The sequence below is a fragment of the Oryzias latipes genome, chromosome 2 (genome assembly GCF_053564925.1).
Source record: "Oryzias latipes strain Hd-rR chromosome 2, Olatipes_Hd-rR_3.1".
In the NCBI taxonomy this organism is placed as follows: domain Eukaryota; kingdom Metazoa; phylum Chordata; class Actinopteri; order Beloniformes; family Adrianichthyidae; genus Oryzias; species Oryzias latipes.
Genome location: NC_136238.1, coordinates 12754093 through 12773809, shown reverse-complemented (window position 1 = coordinate 12773809; position 19717 = coordinate 12754093). Strand labels below are relative to the sequence as shown.

The window sequence follows — 19717 nt, the reverse complement described above, 5'->3', positions numbered from 1 at the left end:
TCAGATCCAGAAATGTTATATTTAAACTTTTTACTTTTTGTATCTTAAAGAATTTCTAAGAATTAAATAGTTGTTTTTAGTTCCAAATAAACTAATTTCATCACAATTAAAAGTAGCTTTTTCTTTTTTTATTAAAAGAAAGCAAATGGCTCAATAATAGTTTTTTCCACTCGTAATCCTCTCACACTACCTTATTAAGGTGGAGCAGTTTGTTGTTGTTTACAAAAGTTACCCATGATGCCACATGTTGGCAGTTATCTGGTTATCAGCCATAAAATAATTCAACAATTGAATCTACATCAGGTTTAGTCAGAGAAACATCCAGATGTTGGAATAGTTGGAACAGTATTCTTCATCCATCCAGTCTCCAAATCTCCATCATTTTTTAGATGCTGATGTTCAGGAGGGAATATCTGCACCTCATTAAACGCTCATTTAAAGCAGAAAATATAGACAAACGAGTCCAGTTGAACCCTTCTGAGATGCTGTTTTGGAGAATCTTAAACAGTTTAATGATACTGATGTTTTGTTGTCTCACAATGAGGAATTCAGCGTCCCTCACCTGGACTCCCTCACCCCCTACAAAAGGCTTTAAATTCCTTAGCAACCAAACTGTTCATATTTAACTCCAAACGCATATTTTATTTGTTTGAGGTTTTCAATTTCTTAGCAACTGAGGGTGGGGCAATAGTGACAGTACATGTTGTGAATCGTATGGTTTACGACACGGTAAGGTGCCTTACGGAACTATTCAACGACAAAATATGGAACTATTTTACGACAAAAGACGCTTCACGGGTCCAACAAACATGGAGGAAGATGACATTAGACGCATTTCAGAGCAGAATAATTTAAAGAACTTGGTAGTCAGCCAGGTGTCAGTTGGAGAGGATCTGTGATGCCATCCCAGACAGAATGGTGATGGGCTAACGGGTTCATCTTGTGGTGATTTGGTCAACAAATGCAGACATCACCACCAGAAAGGTTTTTGGTGCGTGCCACCGCACAAAGGTTAAACGCTAAATGGAAATGAGCGTGTCTTGGCCATCGCTACACCGGCTCACAACACAAATACCATAGACACCTGGCGTTTGCACGACTGTGCATGGCCTAGGGAAGATAAGCGGACCTAAAAGGAGCCTGGCCACTGTTGGAGACCAGCATCAATTTGAGATGGGCCACAATTGGAAGATAAACGGTAGGCCAAAACTAAGGACCTGTGGGGCAGTGTTAGAGTGGTCGACCTCTGACTGGAAGGTCGGAGGTTTGGTTCCCTCCTTACCTTCTCGTGTCCTAAAGACGCCACATCTGTCGTGGTGATCGTGGGTCATGACCATCATTATCTTGTGGGTGAATGAGAATATGACTGCAAAAGCTCTTAAGGTAGACAAATAGAAGTATACGCCATTTACCTTCTACTTAAAAAAAAAAGAAAAAAGTGGCAATTTGTTGCTTACAGATGTGGATTCCAAACCGATTTAGAGCACCCTTGTGCCCCCTCATGAGGAGACGGATTGGGGGGGGTGTGGTTTTGGCACAACACCTATGTGGACACGACATAGTTGATTTATCACCTGTGCAAGGACCAGAACCAAGATACAGATTAAACAGGCTAAAGCCACAAAAGTGCCGACATCACCAAAATGTTTAGATGCTGCATCCTGATGCTGTGAGTTACGGCAACATATTACATTATTTTAAAAGTAGATGCTAGCATGAATAAAACAAAGTTCAGAATAAAAAAAAAAAAAGTATTTATTAGTATTTATTAGCCAAAAAGCTTTGTCTATACATAAAACTAAAAAAATACCTAAAGACACACATTTATTTTAGAAAATCAGGATTTTTGCGTTTTTTTAAAGAATCTAGAATAATTTAATTTGTCTTTTCTTACAGAATTTGGACGCTCCGACTCTTCAGAACGTCTCCTTCACTCTGAAGTCAAACCAGCTGCTGGCCGTAATCGGACCCGTCGGCGCCGGAAAGGTCAGAGTCTGAACATTTCAAGTGTTTACAGATTTCTCCCCCTACTGGTTTCCGCTCACGTCTCTCCCGCCGCATCTCCAGTCGTCCCTGCTGAGCGCTATCCTGGGGGAGCTTCCTGCTGAGAAAGGGGTGCTGAAGGTCAAAGGTCAGATGACGTACGCCGCCCAGCAGCCGTGGGTCTTTCCTGGAACCATTCGCAGCAATATCCTTTTCGGGAAAGACTTTGACCAGCAGAAGTACGACATGGTGATAAAAGCCTGCGCCTTAAAAAGGGTGAGGCTTTTCAAAATAAGTGCTGAAATGTTAACAAAACATAAAAGTCTGATTTGACTTCTTTGATTACATTTTTAAGTTAAGTAGAAACCAAATTTACGCATTTTTTAAATTGTTGCTTCCCTTTTGACACAAATTTAAATGAATTATTAATATTATGGAAATACTTGCTCAACCATGAAGATCAATGACCTCTTTGAAGATCTTTTACTTTATCATTTCCTTCTTCTCCTCTCAACACCTTTGTTTACTTGACCCATTTATTGGAAACGTCCATAATGGATGTGTAGGTTTTTATTTTTGATAAAATGACACAGCCATAAACGAGTTGTAAATCACGATGGAGTTGTTCATTGTTGTGAAATAATATGCTGACGACTCCACTCACTTCAGTGGGAGATGGATGGATCTTTGTGATCAAACAAACCAAAAACTAAGGTTTGGTCTGGTTTAAAACCTAAAGTGGAGCCCAGTGTACTTCACAGTGTAACCACTAGAGGGTTCGTCTTGAACATAACTTTTTGCTTGAAGGTAAAATTGAATTATATCAGAAAAGCACACGCTTTGGCTGCAACAGATTAAAGAAAACCTTCAACAATTTTCTACGTTAAGCAGTTGTTGATGTTATACAAACTTGTGTGGCACGTTTAAGAACATGCAGAATCCGGGTTTTATGAATGCGTTTTTAGCATACGATGTTCACACTGGACTGCCGCAACCCGATAATAGCGCACGTACTCGCAGCTGGAAGAGACTTGGTTAGAAATGTTGAAGCGGGGTTTTTCTTTTTCAGTACATTAACGGCTTTAGATGAGGTGAGAGTTAAGTTGACCGCCGGCCCGCCAGGTGGTTTGTTGCGGCCCACACATGAAGAGTAAAAATCATAAGGATGTTTAAAAAAGAAAGCAAGTTTCTAGTCCATTCCTGTGGCGAGTTATGACTTTTTAAAGAAATAACCGAAATGCGCAATTCCGCCACTAGGGGGAGCAAAGGAAAAGCAAAACAGGTGAGACAGCATATCTCTGCATTTGCCAAAAGCAAAACATAACAGCTCCACGTCTAGATAAGATGCAGTTTGGTTCCCTGTGAGCCTTACCGCTGTTATCTTGCTATAAGGATGATCATTATCGACACCTTAATGACCAAAATGTTGTCAAAAAGTGAAGTAGAATGAAGAGCTTTCCAGTATAAATGGACAGAGTTTTTTCTTTCTTTCACGAAGCTGAATGCAAAACCCAAATGCTTTTATGTCATCAACAGGTCGCAGTGCTCAAAAATATAAAATTCAGCACCACTAAGAGACTCACCATAAAGAAAAGTTTCTGGATTGCTTCAGTGTCAGATGTAAAATATTCAGTCTGTATAAAATTGAATAGACCAACTTTTTTTTTAATTGAAATTAATTTATATGAGATCCATTGGCCCCAAGTGATTAGGATACTATTTTGGTTGAAGCATTTTTCCCAATTGAGTAAAAAAACGAAAACAAAGCTGTTATTTCGCTTTTACGTTACTGGTCCGGCCCGCTTGAGATCCGATGGGCTGAATGCGGCCCCCGAACCAAAATGAGTTTGACACCCCTGGTCTAGATTTTCCCGCACCAGTAGCAAGCAGAACCTCAAACCTGCCGCTATTTGGCAACGCTGCTGGTCTTTAATGTAGTTGGGGGGAAAAAGTACCCTCCCTTTATCTATTACTTTCAAAAAGTGAAGGTTAGCCTCATCGTCGGTCTCCTTGCCATCAGAGTCCTCAGACGATGGCTCTATTCCTCCTCTATCTGAAAATCAGCTAAAGTGCCTGATCTCCATTCAAGTTCCGCCTCAATTTTTAAAGTATCTTATCTAGAAACTAAAAATGGTTGCCGTATTATTTCTGTTACTCCATAAAATCTCAACCACAGCGCAGTAAAACAAGTTGAAGCCCATTTTCAACGTCGGTTTCTTTGCTCTGATGTCATAGCCATGCAGCAGGACGCCCTCAGACGGTGGAAGAGTTTCTCCGTACTTTGGGAAACCTGAGGTAGAGTCTGTTGTTTTTGTTCAGGACCTGGAGCTTCTTCCAGGCGGCGACCAGACGGTGATCGGAGACCGAGGAGCCACGCTCAGCGGAGGACAGAAAGCTCGCGTCAACCTGGCCAGGTTTGAGTTCACCTCAGATGGAGGCCGATGAAAGTAAACCAGATGTGTGAGAGTCTGTGCTAATGCAGAGGAGCTTCTGCTTCTAGAGCCGTGTATCAGGAAGCAGACGTGTACCTGCTGGACGATCCGTTAAGCGCCGTGGACGCCGAGGTTGGGAGGCATTTGTTTGAAAAGTGAGTTCAACAAACTCTCCTCTTATCAGGTTTGACCCAGTATGTTTAACGTGTGTGCGGAGAGATGGAAGCATGGAAGCTTTGAAAAAAAGAAACTTTATTTACTAAAGTCTGTGTTCAGAGATCCACTCTAGAGCTTCTAAACCAAGTTAAAGACCAACAGGTTCAAGTTTTCTACAATCAAGAAGCTAAACGAGCCCCACATGATTATGTTCCCACCGCCATGTTTGGAGAGAGATTAAAGCTTTAAAAAAACTTCATTTAGCCCCTATAATGGTAACAGTCCACCTGATTCTTTTCTTCTTTATTCATCACATAAGTGAAATCTTTGGTCCTTAAAGTCTAGCTGCTAAAATCACTCAAGATTTTGAATAATTTTAACTAGAATAAACCAACACAAGAAGTTTTGTTTGTTTGGATGACTTTGATTTTGCTCCACTGCTTCTTGAAGTGCAATAATATGGGGCATTTTGATTCAATTTCTTCCAGTTGAAGGCAAAACTCAGCTCTACATTCTTTACACACCCAAAAGGGGGCTTCATTTGTTAGAAAACACTCCATTTTTGATCTCCCCAGAAGAAAGTCTGAATGCAAACAGGATGATGTGAATAAATGACAAATGATGTATGTATAAAACAAAGCACAGAAGTAGCAGTTTGGCTGAAGCAAATCTTTTTATTTGTAGGAACAAACTTACAACAATACCAAAAAGTTCATTGGAAAAAAAAACTCTACTTTCATTATCCCGATAAAAGTAATCATACGCTTTTCGCTTTAACCTTTTCAAACAGGTTAGACTTACTGCATCTGAGATAAAGACCAAGCCTGTGTCGACTCCTCCAAATATCTGGCAGTTCTCCTCTTCCTCATTGAATGTGTTTTCACAACCCTTTTTTATTGCCAAACCAGCTACAAACGATCTACTTTTCCTCCATCAACTCTCCGTCGCCTTTTTGCTGATCCTTTCATCGCCCCGACAACCGCTGGGACTACTGTCAAGTGTTGCATGTCAGTGTAAAGCTGCTTTTCTCAGCTTTGAAATGACTTTGCTAGCTAGCGTAAACGGTGGAAGAGTCACGGTAGTTCAAAGAGTGGTTCGGGGTTAAAGTCTGCGTCAGAGATGGAGGTTCAAAACCAAGTCAAATATATAAACAGGTTCGTGTTTAAAAAAGAAAGTGATTACATTTACCAGAAGCAGCTAAATGATCTCCACATGATTATGTTCCCACCACCGTGTTTCACTGTGGGAACACTTTTTAACAGAGTTGTGCCTCTTTACAAATGTAATGAAACTAATAGTTGAAACAGATTTTTCAGAAATCTTTTTTCCAGCCCTTTGTTTAAAGCCCTGTGTGTTTGTGCATCAGGTGCATCTGCGGCGTGCTGAAGAAGAAGCCGCGCGTCCTCGTCACCCACCAGCTGCAGTACCTGACGGAGGCCGACCAGATCCTCATCCTCAAAGAGGTTCCACGCTTTTCTCATTTTCATGCTAAGCTAATATTGTTATGAAATATGCCTGAAGCTTTGTGTTAACTTTGAAGCTTAACAGCATCAGAATCATCAAAACTGTTTGATTGGATTGTTTTTAGAGCCTTTTCCGCCCGGCAACAGCCTTAAACTGAAAAAAATCAGTGGAACAATGGTTTTTTTTAGTCTAAATCTTAACATCTCAGTCACAAACCATTACAAAGCTCTATATTACCGAATTTTCCGGACCATAGAGCGCACCTGATAACAAACATTACGTTTTTAAAGGACAAACCATTTTGTACATACATAAGCCGCACCTGTTTATAAGCCGCATGTGCCCACATTGAAACATGTGTTGTAGATTGAGGATGTGTATGTGCTGAAACCACGCGCGTGTTTAAGAAGGAGCTGCAGCGCAAGAGGGAGTGAGAGCAAGAGCAGCCAAAGTGTGTAGGGGCTGTGTGTTTATGTTTGTTATACAGAGTGACAGAGAACTGTAATAAAAGAAGGTTTCCCCCAGACGAACGATGAATGATTCTTTATTAACCGGCTCTGGAGGCTCTGAGGTTCTGAACGGGGAAATGAACAACCGAAGGAAAATCCGCCTTCAGCGGAGAGGGAAGAAAGAAAAAAGTAATCGCAGGAAAGGTTCAAAACATGATATATTTACAAAGAAAGACGGTACACAGGAAGAGTTTTCAAAGTTTTAATAATATACCTGAGCTTTGCTTTCCAAACATTGCCAGTGACGCGGCAGTAACACGGCAGAAATATGGTAGTAACAGGGCTGGTTAAAAAAACACACTGGTAAAAGTCACTGAGAGCTTTCTTCATCTTCCTCCTGTGCACTGAAACCATGGAAGTCTTCCTCCTCAGTGTGGGATTGGAATCGCGTCAGACATTTTTCGCCACACTCTCTCTCAGTCCCTCCTAGTTGTTGCTGTCAGTGTCACTCTCATCCAGAGGCAAATTCACTCCTGATCTTGCGCTGTCCTCTCCGTCACGCAGCAGACCGGCTTTTCCAAACCCGTTGGTGATGGTGAATTTTTTCACACTGCTTTTAACTTGAAAAGTGCGTCATATGCATTTCTTCTTGATTTTGCATGATGAGAGTCTGTTCGTGCTATTCATTCACAAAGCAGGAATTTACATTAAACTTGCGTTTTCCTCAACACATATTATACTGTATTCCCCCCTCACTCTTACCTTTTCTGCTCGAGCACCCCCTAGTGGCCGTTAAAAAAATGCATTGAAAAAACAGGCATAAATTAGCCCCATCATTGAATAAGATGCAGGGGGAGCCGGTTTAACTCGTGCTGGTTTGCAGCACCTTCCAACCGTGAAACCAGGGTTCGACTCCGGGTTGCTTCCCTTCTCTACCTATGTGCCGGTCCCAAACCCGGTTGCTTTGAGAGGGTTGCATCAGGAAGGGCATCCGGCGTAAAACATTGCCAAGTTTACCATCCGACTTGTTCGCTGTGGAGACCCCTGATGGGAAAAGCCAAAAGGGAAACAACATTGAATAAGATGCAGGGTTGAAAGCGTGTGACATAAGTAGCAGCTTATAATCTGGAAATTACGGTACTTGTATGGAACATTTCTCCATTTTTAGCTGTAGACACCTTCTGACTCACTTGGGAAAAATCTTGAAATCTGTGTTTGCGTCAGGGTCACATGGTGGCGAAGGGAACGTACACGGAGCTGCTGCAGTCTGGGCTGGACTTCGCCTCGTTGCTGAAGAAGGAAGAGGAGGAAGAGGAGCAGCAGCTGCTGCCAAAGGACTTCTCAATAAGAGAGAGGAGTCTGTCCCAGATTTCGGCGCTCTCCCAGACCTCATCCGTCCAGTCGGTCAAAGATGGAGACCAGCTGCCGGTTGGTGCTTTCATGGTTCCTAATGCTGCCAACAATCTGCTCTTCATCAGGACTCGACGCCACTGAAATAATAACAGAAACATCAGATAGGATCAAACTGAATGAGAGGAAATGCTCAAATATGTATAGAAATACTCTGCAAACACTTATTAAGGCACATTTTTGTGCCTCCTGCATGAAAAAAACATGGCAGCTACAGAACATGTCAAAACTCTTTCATGTTTCAAAAAAATTATGTTTTTACCAAAAGGCTTTCATAAACTGCTCTGAAAAAAGTACAGAAAGCGGTTAGTTATTTAGTTAGTTTATTCAAAAGCTTCAGGTCTCACAAATTCTGTTTATTTGAAAGGCGTTAAAGGATGGTTTTATAGGTTATTAGTGTTTCACTAAAAAGACCTGACCGTCACATAAGTCCAGCCAGTTTTTTAACTTTTAGTTATAAAAATGGTAAAAAAGTGGATCTTCTAACTATAAAAAATTAAGCTTTAGTGTTCAAGGGTCATTTGGAGTATAAGTTATGTTGACTCTTATTTAAATCAAACTGTTGCAGTGAAATGGAAATGATGATTTTAGATGTTTTTCTATTTGTTCATGGATGGCAAGTTATATTGTCATCGCAATATTGATCACTAATATCACAAATCACTAGTTGTCCTCATATCGTGACATTAAATATTGGATTGATTCTGCTTTATTTACAACTATATTCCTTGGGTTGTTTATCTTTTTTAGTGGATGTTTGCCGTTGAAATGACCCTTTTTTTCTGCTCCCAGGCCGAGACGGTCCAGATGGTTCCAGAGGAGAGTCGCGGCCAGGGAACCATCGGAATCAAACTGTACCTCAAGTACCTGCGGGCCGGAGCCAACGTGGCCGTCCTGCTGTTTGTGATTCTGCTCAACATCCTCGCTCAGGTGCAAAACACAAACTTCAAGCCCTTAGAGACCCACTGCAATTATCTTTTGATCTGTTGTAAACGTGTTTTCAGTGGTCTTTTAGTTTTGATGATTCTGTTTTTACCCAAAATCAAAAAAGCTGTGTTGTTTTCTAGGACATAGTTTCTGCAGAGCGGCATGAGTTCATTAGAATCTTTTAATAAAAAAATTTCTTATAAAAAAATTCCTCCCTCATCTTGACAGTTTAAACCAGGGGTCGGCAACCTTTTTTACTCAAAGAGCCATTTGGGACCGCCCCTAATGAAAAGAAAGCACTCGGATCCACAACCCGTTTTGACATCATTATATATATTATGCATGTATATATTATTCAAAGGTGCTTATTACGTCGATCGCGATCGACCGGTCGATCTTCAATGACATGAGTGTAGATCGCGGGCCATAAAAGATTTAAAAAAAAAAGTACTTCTTTAAAATCCACCAGCCAATCAAAATCCTCACTGAGAAGTACGGGACTTGATTGACATGTAGATTGGCCAATCGGACATCGTCTGAAGCATACATCGCTGCAAATGCACATTGTGTTCTTTAAAGGATGATACCGCGGCCGCGTTGGGAGGAGCTACTGGTTCTGGTCTGATCGCTGCATGGAGCGATGTGTTTGTCAATGCATGGTAGACACTGAGAATGTGGAGAGATCAGGTTTATTATTTTGAAGAGTTCTACTTGGTAATCATGTTTCCATGTTTGAGTTCATAAAATCATCCCAGAGAAAGTCTCTGCTTGAACTCCCGCAGGGAAAGCTGCGTCTCAATCTGACGCCCGTGTTTGCATCTCTCTGACAGAGTTTGAAGCCAAAGCCCCTCCTCCGCCTCTCCACCTGCTTTTCCTCTCTACCTGTTCACCTGTTCACATCCTCTGCAGCTGAGATTTGTTTCCCCCGCGCTCCTCAGTGTGTCCTACACAGAGAGCGCAAAATACGATCATAGCAGGATGACACGATAGTCGGGGCGCTCCAGCGCAGGACAAGGATGAAAGAGCCGGACGCAGGTTATAGCGGGGATAGAGCGGGTTAAGCAAATGAATGGAAGAAGGCGGCCCGCTGAAGAAATATTCAATATTGTACACATTTTATTATTAGTCTGAACTTTCTTTTATTTAGAAAAATCTTATTTTGCTAAATCAGTCCAGTATGAAAAAAAACATCAACTAAAGTTGTGTTGGGCAGTTTTTGGTTGGGTCTGGCGGTTTTCGGATGACTTTTGGGCTGGAAAACTGTGACTATATCTAGGAACACTAGCGCAAATTCTCTGCCATCAGCGAGTTGCTCTCTGCCCCGCAGCACGTCAAGTTCCCTGCAGAAGATCGGAGTGTTTATTGAAGCCGCCCCGCGTGTCTCCTCCTGCTATCAGCTCTACAGTTCTCGCCCGATAAATACGAGCTCATTACGAAGCTGTTTTTCACGTGGCACTCGCTTCGTGCGGAGCCAGCAGCGCCTTTGAAATGGCATGAAAAATGAACAAACTAAAATAAAATTTAATTATTATAAAATACTCATTATTTTCCAAAATCACAAGGAGCCACAACAGAAGGATGAAAGAGCCACATGTGTCTCCAGAGCCATGGGTTGCCGACCCCTGGTTTAAACCAAATAGATAAAGGAAAATGATGGAGTGGGAGGAGCTTGCCTAAACTACCGGTAGTTGAAAGCTCTGATTGGCTGCACACAATTTTCCCGTTAGCCACGCTTCTAAAGCATAAAAATACTTTTCATTAACAAAAACCAAACCTGGAATGTGTGCGTAACCATGGCAACAAGTACTCTTATTCATAGTCTCATTCATTTTGTTGGTGTAAAATGTACAGGGAATGTTAAACCCCTCCCCTTTTTGTAGCACCTCCCACACAGATGTTTTTCCTGTTTGTGGTTTTAGATAAAGTTATGACGATTGTCCAGTAACATCAAAGAAGCAAAAACATGAACTGGATTTCTTCCTGTTTGTCTTTTTAGGTTTCATACATCATGCAGGACTGGTGGCTGGCCTACTGGTAAACAACAACACTATAATAACAAGAGAGATGTTAGCAAAAAGCTAATGTAGCTCCTGACCTGGTTTGTTTGGACTGAGCAGGGCTGCAGAGCAAGAGAAACTGAACCTGAAGAACAGCAGCATCCCCAATGGACCAAACGCCACAGAGGAGCTGGATCTGAACCTCTACCTGGGCGTTTATGCAGGTATTGCATAAACTCCTCCCACTCTGGAGTCATGCTGGTTAGCATCGGTTAGCATGCTGTTTTCATCATTTTTCCCCCCCAGGCCTCACTGCTTCCACCATCATCTTCGGCTTCATGAGGAACCTCCTCCTGTTCAACGTTCTGGTGAGGTGCGCTCAGGCTCTGCACAACCGCATGTTCAACTCCATCCTCAAGACGCCCGTCAGGTTCTTTGACATCAACCCCATCGGTGAGCTGCTTTTCAATCCAACTTTATTAACAAAACACTTCTGAACAGTGATAAGGAGAGGAATGAGCACAAGCTGAAACCTGAGGGAAAACACGTGTATCTATGTTCTTCTTTGTGAAATTGATATTTCACATTTGTTCTTTAAATAAAAGATCACGAATAATAATAATGAAATAAACTTGATTTATATAGCATTTTTTGAAATCCAGATTACAAAGTGCTGTACAATTAATATAATACAAAATCAGGATTAAAAACAGTTTACAGGATGTAGAAATGAAACCCAGCACACACACGAATGCGGGATGTGAGGTTTGGCAGCACCGACTGATGTGAGGATGTTTGTTTCTGCAGGACGAGTGTTGAACAGGTTTTCCAAAGACATCGGTCAGCTGGACTCACTTCTGCCGCTGACGTTTGTGGACTTCGTTCAGGTTAGAAGTCTTAATGTTTTAATAATTTTTCCAATTTCATTATTTTATTCAAAATGTGAAACATTCGACAGAAAAGGTTTACAAATGGACGCACAACCTGACAAGTTTGTATTGAGCAACTAAAAAACCCCAAACCTTTTTTTGTTTGTTTTATAGGGAGATTGTCTCCATGTGCTTTTGTTTCTGTCATGGACTTCCTGTCTTTATTCTGTTGTTATTTTGATGCAGCAGAAGTTTTTTTTCTGAGGTACAAAAACAGTTAATGGGCTTTTATTGACTCTAAAACGACACTTCCTGTTATTTTAGCAGCAAAGTGAGGATCTTCCATGTTAGTTCACCTTAAATGGAAAATACTTTACGCTGGAATTTCTTTTTAGGATTTATTCAACAGAAAGTTGAGCTTTATTTTGAAAGGCTCTGTTGTCTGCAGGTGTTCCTGCAGATCCTGGGTGTCGTCGCCGTGGCCGCCTCCGTGATCCCATGGATCCTGATCCCCGTTGTCCCCCTGCTGTTGGTCTTCATCTTCCTGCGGCGATACTTCCTCAAAACATCCAGAGAGGTCAAACGGCTGGAGGGCACAAGTAAGCCCCCCCACCCCCCCTATGATGATGATAGGCCTGCATTTGCCCCCTCCTGACCTCCTCTTTCTGTCCTGCAGCTCGGAGTCCAGTCTTCTCCCACCTGTCCTCGTCCCTCCAGGGCCTCTGGACCATCCGGGCCTTCGGTGCCGAGGAGCGTTTCCAAAGAGAGTTCGATGCCCATCAGGACCTGCACTCAGGTGTGGACTCGCCCCTCAAGGGTTCAGAGTGAGGCCGCCTCACTGAGACTTTGTGATTCTGCACAGGAGCGTGGTTCCTCTTCCTCACCACGTCCCGCTGGTTTGCCGTCCGGCTCGATGGGATCTGCGCCATCTTCATCACCATCACCACCTTTGGCATCCTGCTGCTCCGAAACCGTAAGAAACACTGCAGGTCTCCACCAGGGGGCGCCACAACTTCTCCTGAACTCCATCTTTCTGTTTCCTCCTCAGAACTGGAAGCGGGTTCTGTCGGGCTGGCTCTGACCTACGCCGTCACGCTGATGGGCATGTTCCAGTGGGGCGTGAGGCAGAGCGCCGAGGTGGAGAACATGGTGAGTAGCAGAGCAGACGGCTGCGCAAACATCTGCAGCTGCAGACGATTGAATCCGCCTCTGTTTGCAGATGACCTCTGTGGAAAGAGTGGTGGAGTACACCGATCTCCAGAGCGAGGCACCCTGGGAAACCCAGAAGCGGCCTCCTCCTGATTGGCCGAGTAAAGGTTTGGTGACCTTTGACCAGGTCAGCTTCACCTACAGTGAGGACAGCCAGCCGGTGCTGCACAACCTCAAAGCCGTGTTCCGACCCCAGGAGAAGGTCAGGAACCTCCTTGACTTCACAGCACTTTCACCAACTTTCTCCCCCAGAACCACTTCCTCTGGTTTTCACAGTTAAAGCTTTTAGAGAATCCAAAAGAAACTAAACCAAAAAACTCCACAATATTTACTTTGAATGTTTAAAAATCTGATATCAGATGTAGTCCAACATGACGCGTTCCTCCTTCTCACAGATGGACGCGTCTGCAGGATCTGACATCCGTTTGTGTTTCAGGTCGGCATCGTGGGAAGAACCGGCGCCGGGAAAAGTTCTCTGGTTTCGGCTCTGTTCCGCCTGGCAGAACCTCAGGGGAAGATCTACATCGACGGCGTCGTCACATCTGAGATCGGCCTTCACGACCTGCGCCAGAAGATGTCCATCATCCCCCAGGTGACCCGCATCACTTGACTTCCTGTTCCAAGAAGGAGGCGCTCTTATTTTGGAAGCGTTGCCACATGTTTTTTTTTCCTAGAGAGTTTTTCAAAAACCTTATTGATGCATAAAAAGGAAACAACAATGTATTAAAAACTGAAGTCTGAGGAACAGAAGATGGATCGGTTTTTCATAGTGATATTAATTCACCAAATATTGAAATTTCCACCTGGGAATATATAACATGTATAAAGTCTTTGAATTAATGTCGAAATTACTTTTTTTTTTTTAAAATTCCAAAATAAAAGCTTCTGTCTTCAGGACCCGGTTCTGTTCACGGGAACAATGAGGAAAAACCTGGATCCTTTCCACCAACACTCAGATGAAGCTCTGTGGAACGCTCTAGATGAGGTCAGTGACGGTTCTTCCCCCTTTCCTCCTGTCCTGTTGGTCTCTCTGTGGGCGGAGTCAAAGCTGAGCTCCACCCTGCAGGTGCAGCTGAAGTCTGCGGTGGAGGAGCTGCCCCAGAAGCTGGAGACGCAGCTGGCCGAGTCCGGCTCCAACTTCAGCGTGGGTCAGAGGCAGCTGGTGTGTTTGGCCAGAGCCATCTTGAGGAAGAACCGCATCCTCATCATCGACGAGGCCACGGCCAACGTGGACCCGAGGTGCGGCGGGACTCCGGGTCCATTTGTCCAAACACGCCCCCACCTGCTCTCACCGTTAGCGCTCTGTGTCCCCGCAGGACGGACGAGCTGATCCAGAAAACCATCCGGGAGAAGTTCAGAGAGTGCACGGTGCTCACCATCGCTCACCGCCTCAACACCATCATCGACAGCGACCGCATACTGGTGAGCGCCGGCCCATCCAAACGGCGTCAGACGACTCATGAAATTCTGTACTTTAGGCTTTCTTCCTATTTTCCAGAACCATCATGGAGTTCTTTCTTTCTTTAACTGTTGACCTTTCAGTCAAAAGTTTCTTCTTTCATTTCATCCTTAAGAGTCAGAAAATGAGAATCTGGACTGAATCAAACATGAATCTGGTTCATTTATCCGTAAATTGTTGCTAAATTCCTATAAACTGTGTGTTTGGACTCCAGCTAACCTGTTAATAGATAGATAGGTAGATAGATGACTTTATTAATCCCACAATGGGGAAATTTCATTTATCTGTGGCAGCAAAAACGACATTCAGAAATAATCTATATAATATAACATCAAAAAAGGACATCACATTATTAAAATTATTATGAAAATTGTTATCAAAAATGAGATTCTCATTAAATAAATATAAAATATTAAATAAATATAGCGGCAAAAGTTTTTTTAATGATTGAAGACGTAGGTGGACATCTTCATCACTCATCGAGAAAACCTGGAGGTGAAAAGAACGCCTCAGTCTGGGATTTTAACCTGCGCTCTCCTGCTTTAAGGGCAGAAACTCCCCAACACACGACATACATAACATTAAATGAAAACAGGAAGAAGAGCTAAAATGATTCAAAAGTTTAGTTTTCTTCCAAACTTCTAGGCCGTTCCACAGCTGATGCTCACAGTGCTGGATTGTGTCTCGCTGTGGGTCTTTGGTCCTGCTGATCTCCATCAGATATGAGGAATCTTGGAGGATCAGAAACTAAAAGCAGTTCTGATCAAAATCATGATGTTACCCAGTAGTTGAAGTGAGAACACAGAACGTTGTTGTCTATATCTGCCAATCTAGTGAGCAGTAGGGTTTTTGGCAGAGACTTATGGGAAATTTCCTCCCCGTTTATGGCACTAAACAGTGAGTGAACTCAGACACACTTTTTGGAATTCAAGCACACAGTGTCAGTGAAAGCAGGGATTGAAACCCACAACCAATCTCATTTAGTCAGTTTGGTTCTAAAGTCTCTACAAAACTGTTAAAGCCGCAAGTTAAAGCCGCAAGCGGCGTTGTATGAACCGCAGACGCAAGCCGCCTTCCATGCCCAACTCTACGCACCACCGCCGCCCTCACCGCCCACCTTTGATGAAGGCTAGTCAAAGCTGCATATGCTAATAATGCTAACTAGGCTAGCTATGCTAATATGGTTAAAAGTGCTAGCATTGCGATCAGCATCATCAACTGTAATAAAAATACATTGCTCAAAATACTAATTATGCTAACTATGCTAGCTATGCTAATGTGGCTAAAAGTGCTAGCATAGCGATCAACATCATCAACTCTCTCAGAAAAACACATTTCTCAAAATGCTAATTATGCTAACTATGCTACCTATGCTAATATGGCTAAAAGTGCTAGTATAGCGATCAACATCATCAACTCTCTCAGAAAAACACATTGCTCAAAATGCTAATTATGCTAATTATGCTTGCTATGTTAATGTGGCTAAAAGTGCTAGCATAGCGATCAACATCATCAACTCTCTAAGAAAAACTCATTGCTCAAAATGCTAATTATGCTAACTATGCTAGCTATGCTAATGTGGCTAAAAGTGCTAGCATAGCGATCAACATCATCAACTGTCATAAAAACACATTGCTCAAAATGCTAATTATGCTAACTATGCTTGCTATGTTATTGTGGCTAAAAGTGCTAGCATAGCGATCAACGTCATCAACTCTCTCAGAAAAACTCATTGCTCAAAATGCTAATTATGCTAACTATCCTAGCAATGCTAATGTGGTTAAAAGTGCTAGCTTAGCAATCTGCATCATCAACTGACTCTGAAAAACACATTGCTCCATTGGTGAGAGCTAAATGCCATAAGTTGAAAAAACCAATAATTTCAAAATGGCGGTTTTTCTGTTGATTTTATCTCCATAGCAACCATTTTATGTTTTGGTTGCCTCGGGATGACGAACAGATCGACGTCAGTTTGAGACGAATCGGAAAAAGTACACTTTTTGTTGTCCTTAGCAACAGTGGTTTTATGCTAACCACGCCCACATTCCTTGTATGTCCATATCCAGTGTTTTTCATTATGTTCAGTTCCTGACATGGATGCATGCTTTCAATATTCACAGTATTCCATTGAAAAACATAGTTATAACAGCGCATCCACACACACGCCGAATCTCGCCAAAATCTACAACTTCTAATTCCAACATTTTGTCCACATCACCTTGCTATGGATGCCTGAGAAGTTACGAGACAATGGCAAAAAATCCCTAAGACGAGTTTTCGTTTGTATGTGGCGCTAAAGAGGCTTTTTTTTAAATGCAGGATGAAGGCCACTTCCCAAGGTCAAAGGTCAACGACACTTGCGTGAAAATCGCTCAAACAAAAGTGTCGTTTTCCAATATCGTGGGAAAACACAAAAATTGCCAATTCTCAGAGTTCGCCACAAAATGGCCGCCAAGCCGTGGGTCGTGTGGCCGTCCCATTATGATTTCAAAAGTTATTTGGGATATCCCCAACACGTGTGTTTTGGTTTCATAACTCCCCCATGCGCAATTTTCGGCCCATTCATTTTTTTGACAGGATCGCTGGCCATGATGTCATCGTCTTCGTGGGGGTGACGTTGACTTTGTGGAAAATTCATTTGCAATTTATCCCAGGCGTGTGCACATTTTGGTGACTTTCTCGAGCATGCGGCGGGGGTCACATTCTCGCTGAAAGGCGGCGAAGTTCCAACTGCGAAAACAATATGGTCCTTGCAGTCAGTGACTGCTGCTGCGTGCCATAATGAGGAATTTATCTCATTAAAAACTGAACTAAAGGATGATTTCAATGACATTTTCCTCAGAAGAGTTGATCTCATGTCTGCATAACAGATGAAATGCCTCCATGATACCAGATGTCTTCTTAACATCTCGGGGGTCTTGTCGGCCCTGTCCTGTGGGGGGGCATTCTGGGGGAGGGGGGTGGGCACTATTGGTACGGGGCAGGGGGGGTTGACGGGTCGGGGTCTCCGCTGAGGCCATCGGCGGTTTCCCCGGCCGGTTGGCTGCCTCGGTCCGGTCGAGGCCTGACCAGAGCTCTTCTAGGGCCGGCGTTTGGGGGTGGGGGCCTGGGCTTGCTCCGGGGGGGGGCGGCGCTTTCTGGCTCCTCTCTCTCTGTGTGGGGGGGTGGTGCTGGGCCTGGGGTGTCGGCGCCTCCGGGGGTGGGGCCCCTGGGCTGGGAGGGCCTGGCCCCCTTGCTGGGTGGGGGGTGGGGGACAGCTGTTTGACCACCGGGGGACAGTCTATCAGCTGTCCCCAACTTACCCCTTTCCTCATATAACCTCATAATAGGGTGAGGGGGGTGGGGGGCTTAGCCTGCGATGAGCCTTGGGGGGGGGGGGGGTTTACTAGGCAGTGGCCCCCCTCCTATGGTTGCCGTATGGAGTGGGCCCCCCCTCTTTCGGTTTTATTTGCACCTTAGACATGTAGGGCCCTTGGTAGGGGGGGTGCTTGGACATCACTGCCAGCAAGCAGCGGATGTCCTCCTAGCACCCTACCCGCCAATTTTAACCGCACCTTAGACATTTAGGGCCCCTTGGTGGGGAGGGTGAGGGGACGTCACTGTGAGTAATCAGGAGATGTCTCCTTAGTGCCCTACCCGCCAATTTTAACTGCACCCCCCTTAGTACACACACCCCTCCCCCCTTAATATATACATCCCAACATAAACACACACACATGCACACACACACCTTCTCAAACACACATACACGCACACACATGTTGCAAGGAAGGTGGGACCTGGGTCCATCTGTCCCCTGCCTCTTCCCTGGTGGGGGGTACGGGCCCCTTTGCAACGGCGGCCGTGTCCCCGGGGTGCCGGCTTCCTGGGCCCGGTGGTGCTCTCTCCGCGCGGTGGGGGGGTTCACATTACATCTGAGCCGGGGGTGTCTGGTCCCTGGGGGGTGGGTTCTGGTCCTTGCTCCTGGGTGCTGGGCCCCGCCAAATTTCCAACTGTGGCCGAGCCTGGTCGGGCCATATTTACAACACCCCTTGTGGGCCCTCTTTTTTCCCCGGGGTTCCCCCCTCCTGGGCGGGGGCGGCGGGCCCCCTGCCTCGCTCCTCCCTGGACCAACCGTGGGCCGGGCGGGTGGCTGCCTGGAGTGCGGGGCGGGTCTCCCTTGGGGGGTCCTGGCTCGTACCTGGGGTAGGGGCGGGGGGATGCCCGGAACTCCTGGGTGGTGGTGGGGTGCTCGTTTGGGGCTGTGGGCGTCCTTCTCCGGTGGGGCCCTGCGTTGGGTTCTCCCGGCGCGGCGGGGGGGCTGCTCTCCTGGTTGGGCTGGGGCGGCGCTCTCTTTCCCTCCGTGCCTCCCTGGCCTCTGGCTCTGGGGGCCTTGCGGCGGCCCTGCTGGCCCTGGCCTGGGTGGCGGGCTTGGTCGCCCGGGCGGCGGTTGTTCCCTGCCGGTTCCCGTGTGGCGTTGGGGGGATTCCGGCTGCCGCTGCTGCTGCTGCGGTGGGGGTCTTGGGGTGGGGATGGCTGGGCACTCTCCCTCCTTCTTTTCACGTTCCACCATCCATTTTAGAAGAACATAAACACTCACCTGAGCACAGGTGTCAGCTCACCTTTGCACTAACAGTTTGCATGACTGAATGACTGAACACTATGTTTTGTGTACATGTCGACAGGTGGACATTTTTGCAGCTAGCAGGTGTGTTTATAACATTTGAGTGTGTGTGTGGACAGGCCCCGCCCTTTTTGTACTACATTTGAACCTTACCATAATGATTAACAACCAGTAAACTTGTTGCTTTATGCTGCTTCATGGTCTTGTCCCCCTTCCCCTCCTATTATCACCCCCTACCCCCCCTCTCTCTAACGTCCCTCTCTCTTCTTCCCCTCTTTCCTTTTCCGTCCGGTCCAACACCAAAGATTTTCAGACATGATTGAAATCAATAAAGTTTGGCCTCAATTACAAAAGGGGTTTATTCAGACAGACCTTTGGTCTGTCTGAAGATTAATAACCCCTCTTGTTAAAGTAAAATATGTCCAACACAAGAGGCCCTCAGCTCTCATCTGTCTGCCCAGCTGTTGGACAGGACAAGTTAAAAAAAAAAAAAAAGATGTCTTCCTAACATTTAGCCCCTCCCTCTAAGGCAGGGGTCAGCAACCTTTACCACTCAAAGAGCCATTTGGATCAGTTTCCCACAGAAATTAAAACACATGGAGCTAGCTGTAACACCATTTAGAAAACCCATTTAATGGGTTCCGATGAGAACTATTTTCCGAGATGCCACAACTATCAAATTTAGCGTAATTCACTAGTAGTTAATCTGCTTCTTCAAAAGACAAACAACTTTTTTTTCTCATCAGGATTAGGATGTTT

The 19717-nt window shown here is 44.6% G+C and overlaps 1 protein-coding gene across 4 annotated transcripts in view; it reads left to right on the top strand.

Annotated features, from left to right (window-relative positions):
- LOC101159411 (ATP-binding cassette sub-family C member 4) overlaps positions 1-19717 on the top strand; it is a 36846-nt gene that overhangs the window by 12252 nt on the left and 4877 nt on the right. For all 4 annotated transcript variants that reach the window (XM_023963378.2, XM_078932681.1, XM_023963375.2 and 1 more), the window contains exons 10-29: positions 1897-1986; positions 2068-2259; positions 4303-4397; positions 4484-4570; positions 5938-6034; positions 7709-7912; positions 8687-8824; positions 10818-10855; positions 10939-11042; positions 11125-11271; positions 11626-11705; positions 12136-12286; positions 12364-12483; positions 12550-12660; positions 12736-12836; positions 12907-13098; positions 13333-13488; positions 13792-13881; positions 13963-14135; positions 14213-14318. In XM_023963378.2, coding sequence (XP_023819146.1) covers positions 1897-1986; positions 2068-2259; positions 4303-4397; positions 4484-4570; positions 5938-6034; positions 7709-7912; positions 8687-8824; positions 10818-10855; positions 10939-11042; positions 11125-11271; positions 11626-11705; positions 12136-12286; positions 12364-12483; positions 12550-12660; positions 12736-12836; positions 12907-13098; positions 13333-13488; positions 13792-13881; positions 13963-14135; positions 14213-14318 — 2472 coding nt within the window. The remainder of the gene's footprint in view (positions 1-1896; positions 1987-2067; positions 2260-4302; positions 4398-4483; positions 4571-5937; positions 6035-7708; positions 7913-8686; positions 8825-10817; positions 10856-10938; positions 11043-11124; positions 11272-11625; positions 11706-12135; positions 12287-12363; positions 12484-12549; positions 12661-12735; positions 12837-12906; positions 13099-13332; positions 13489-13791; positions 13882-13962; positions 14136-14212; positions 14319-19717) is intronic.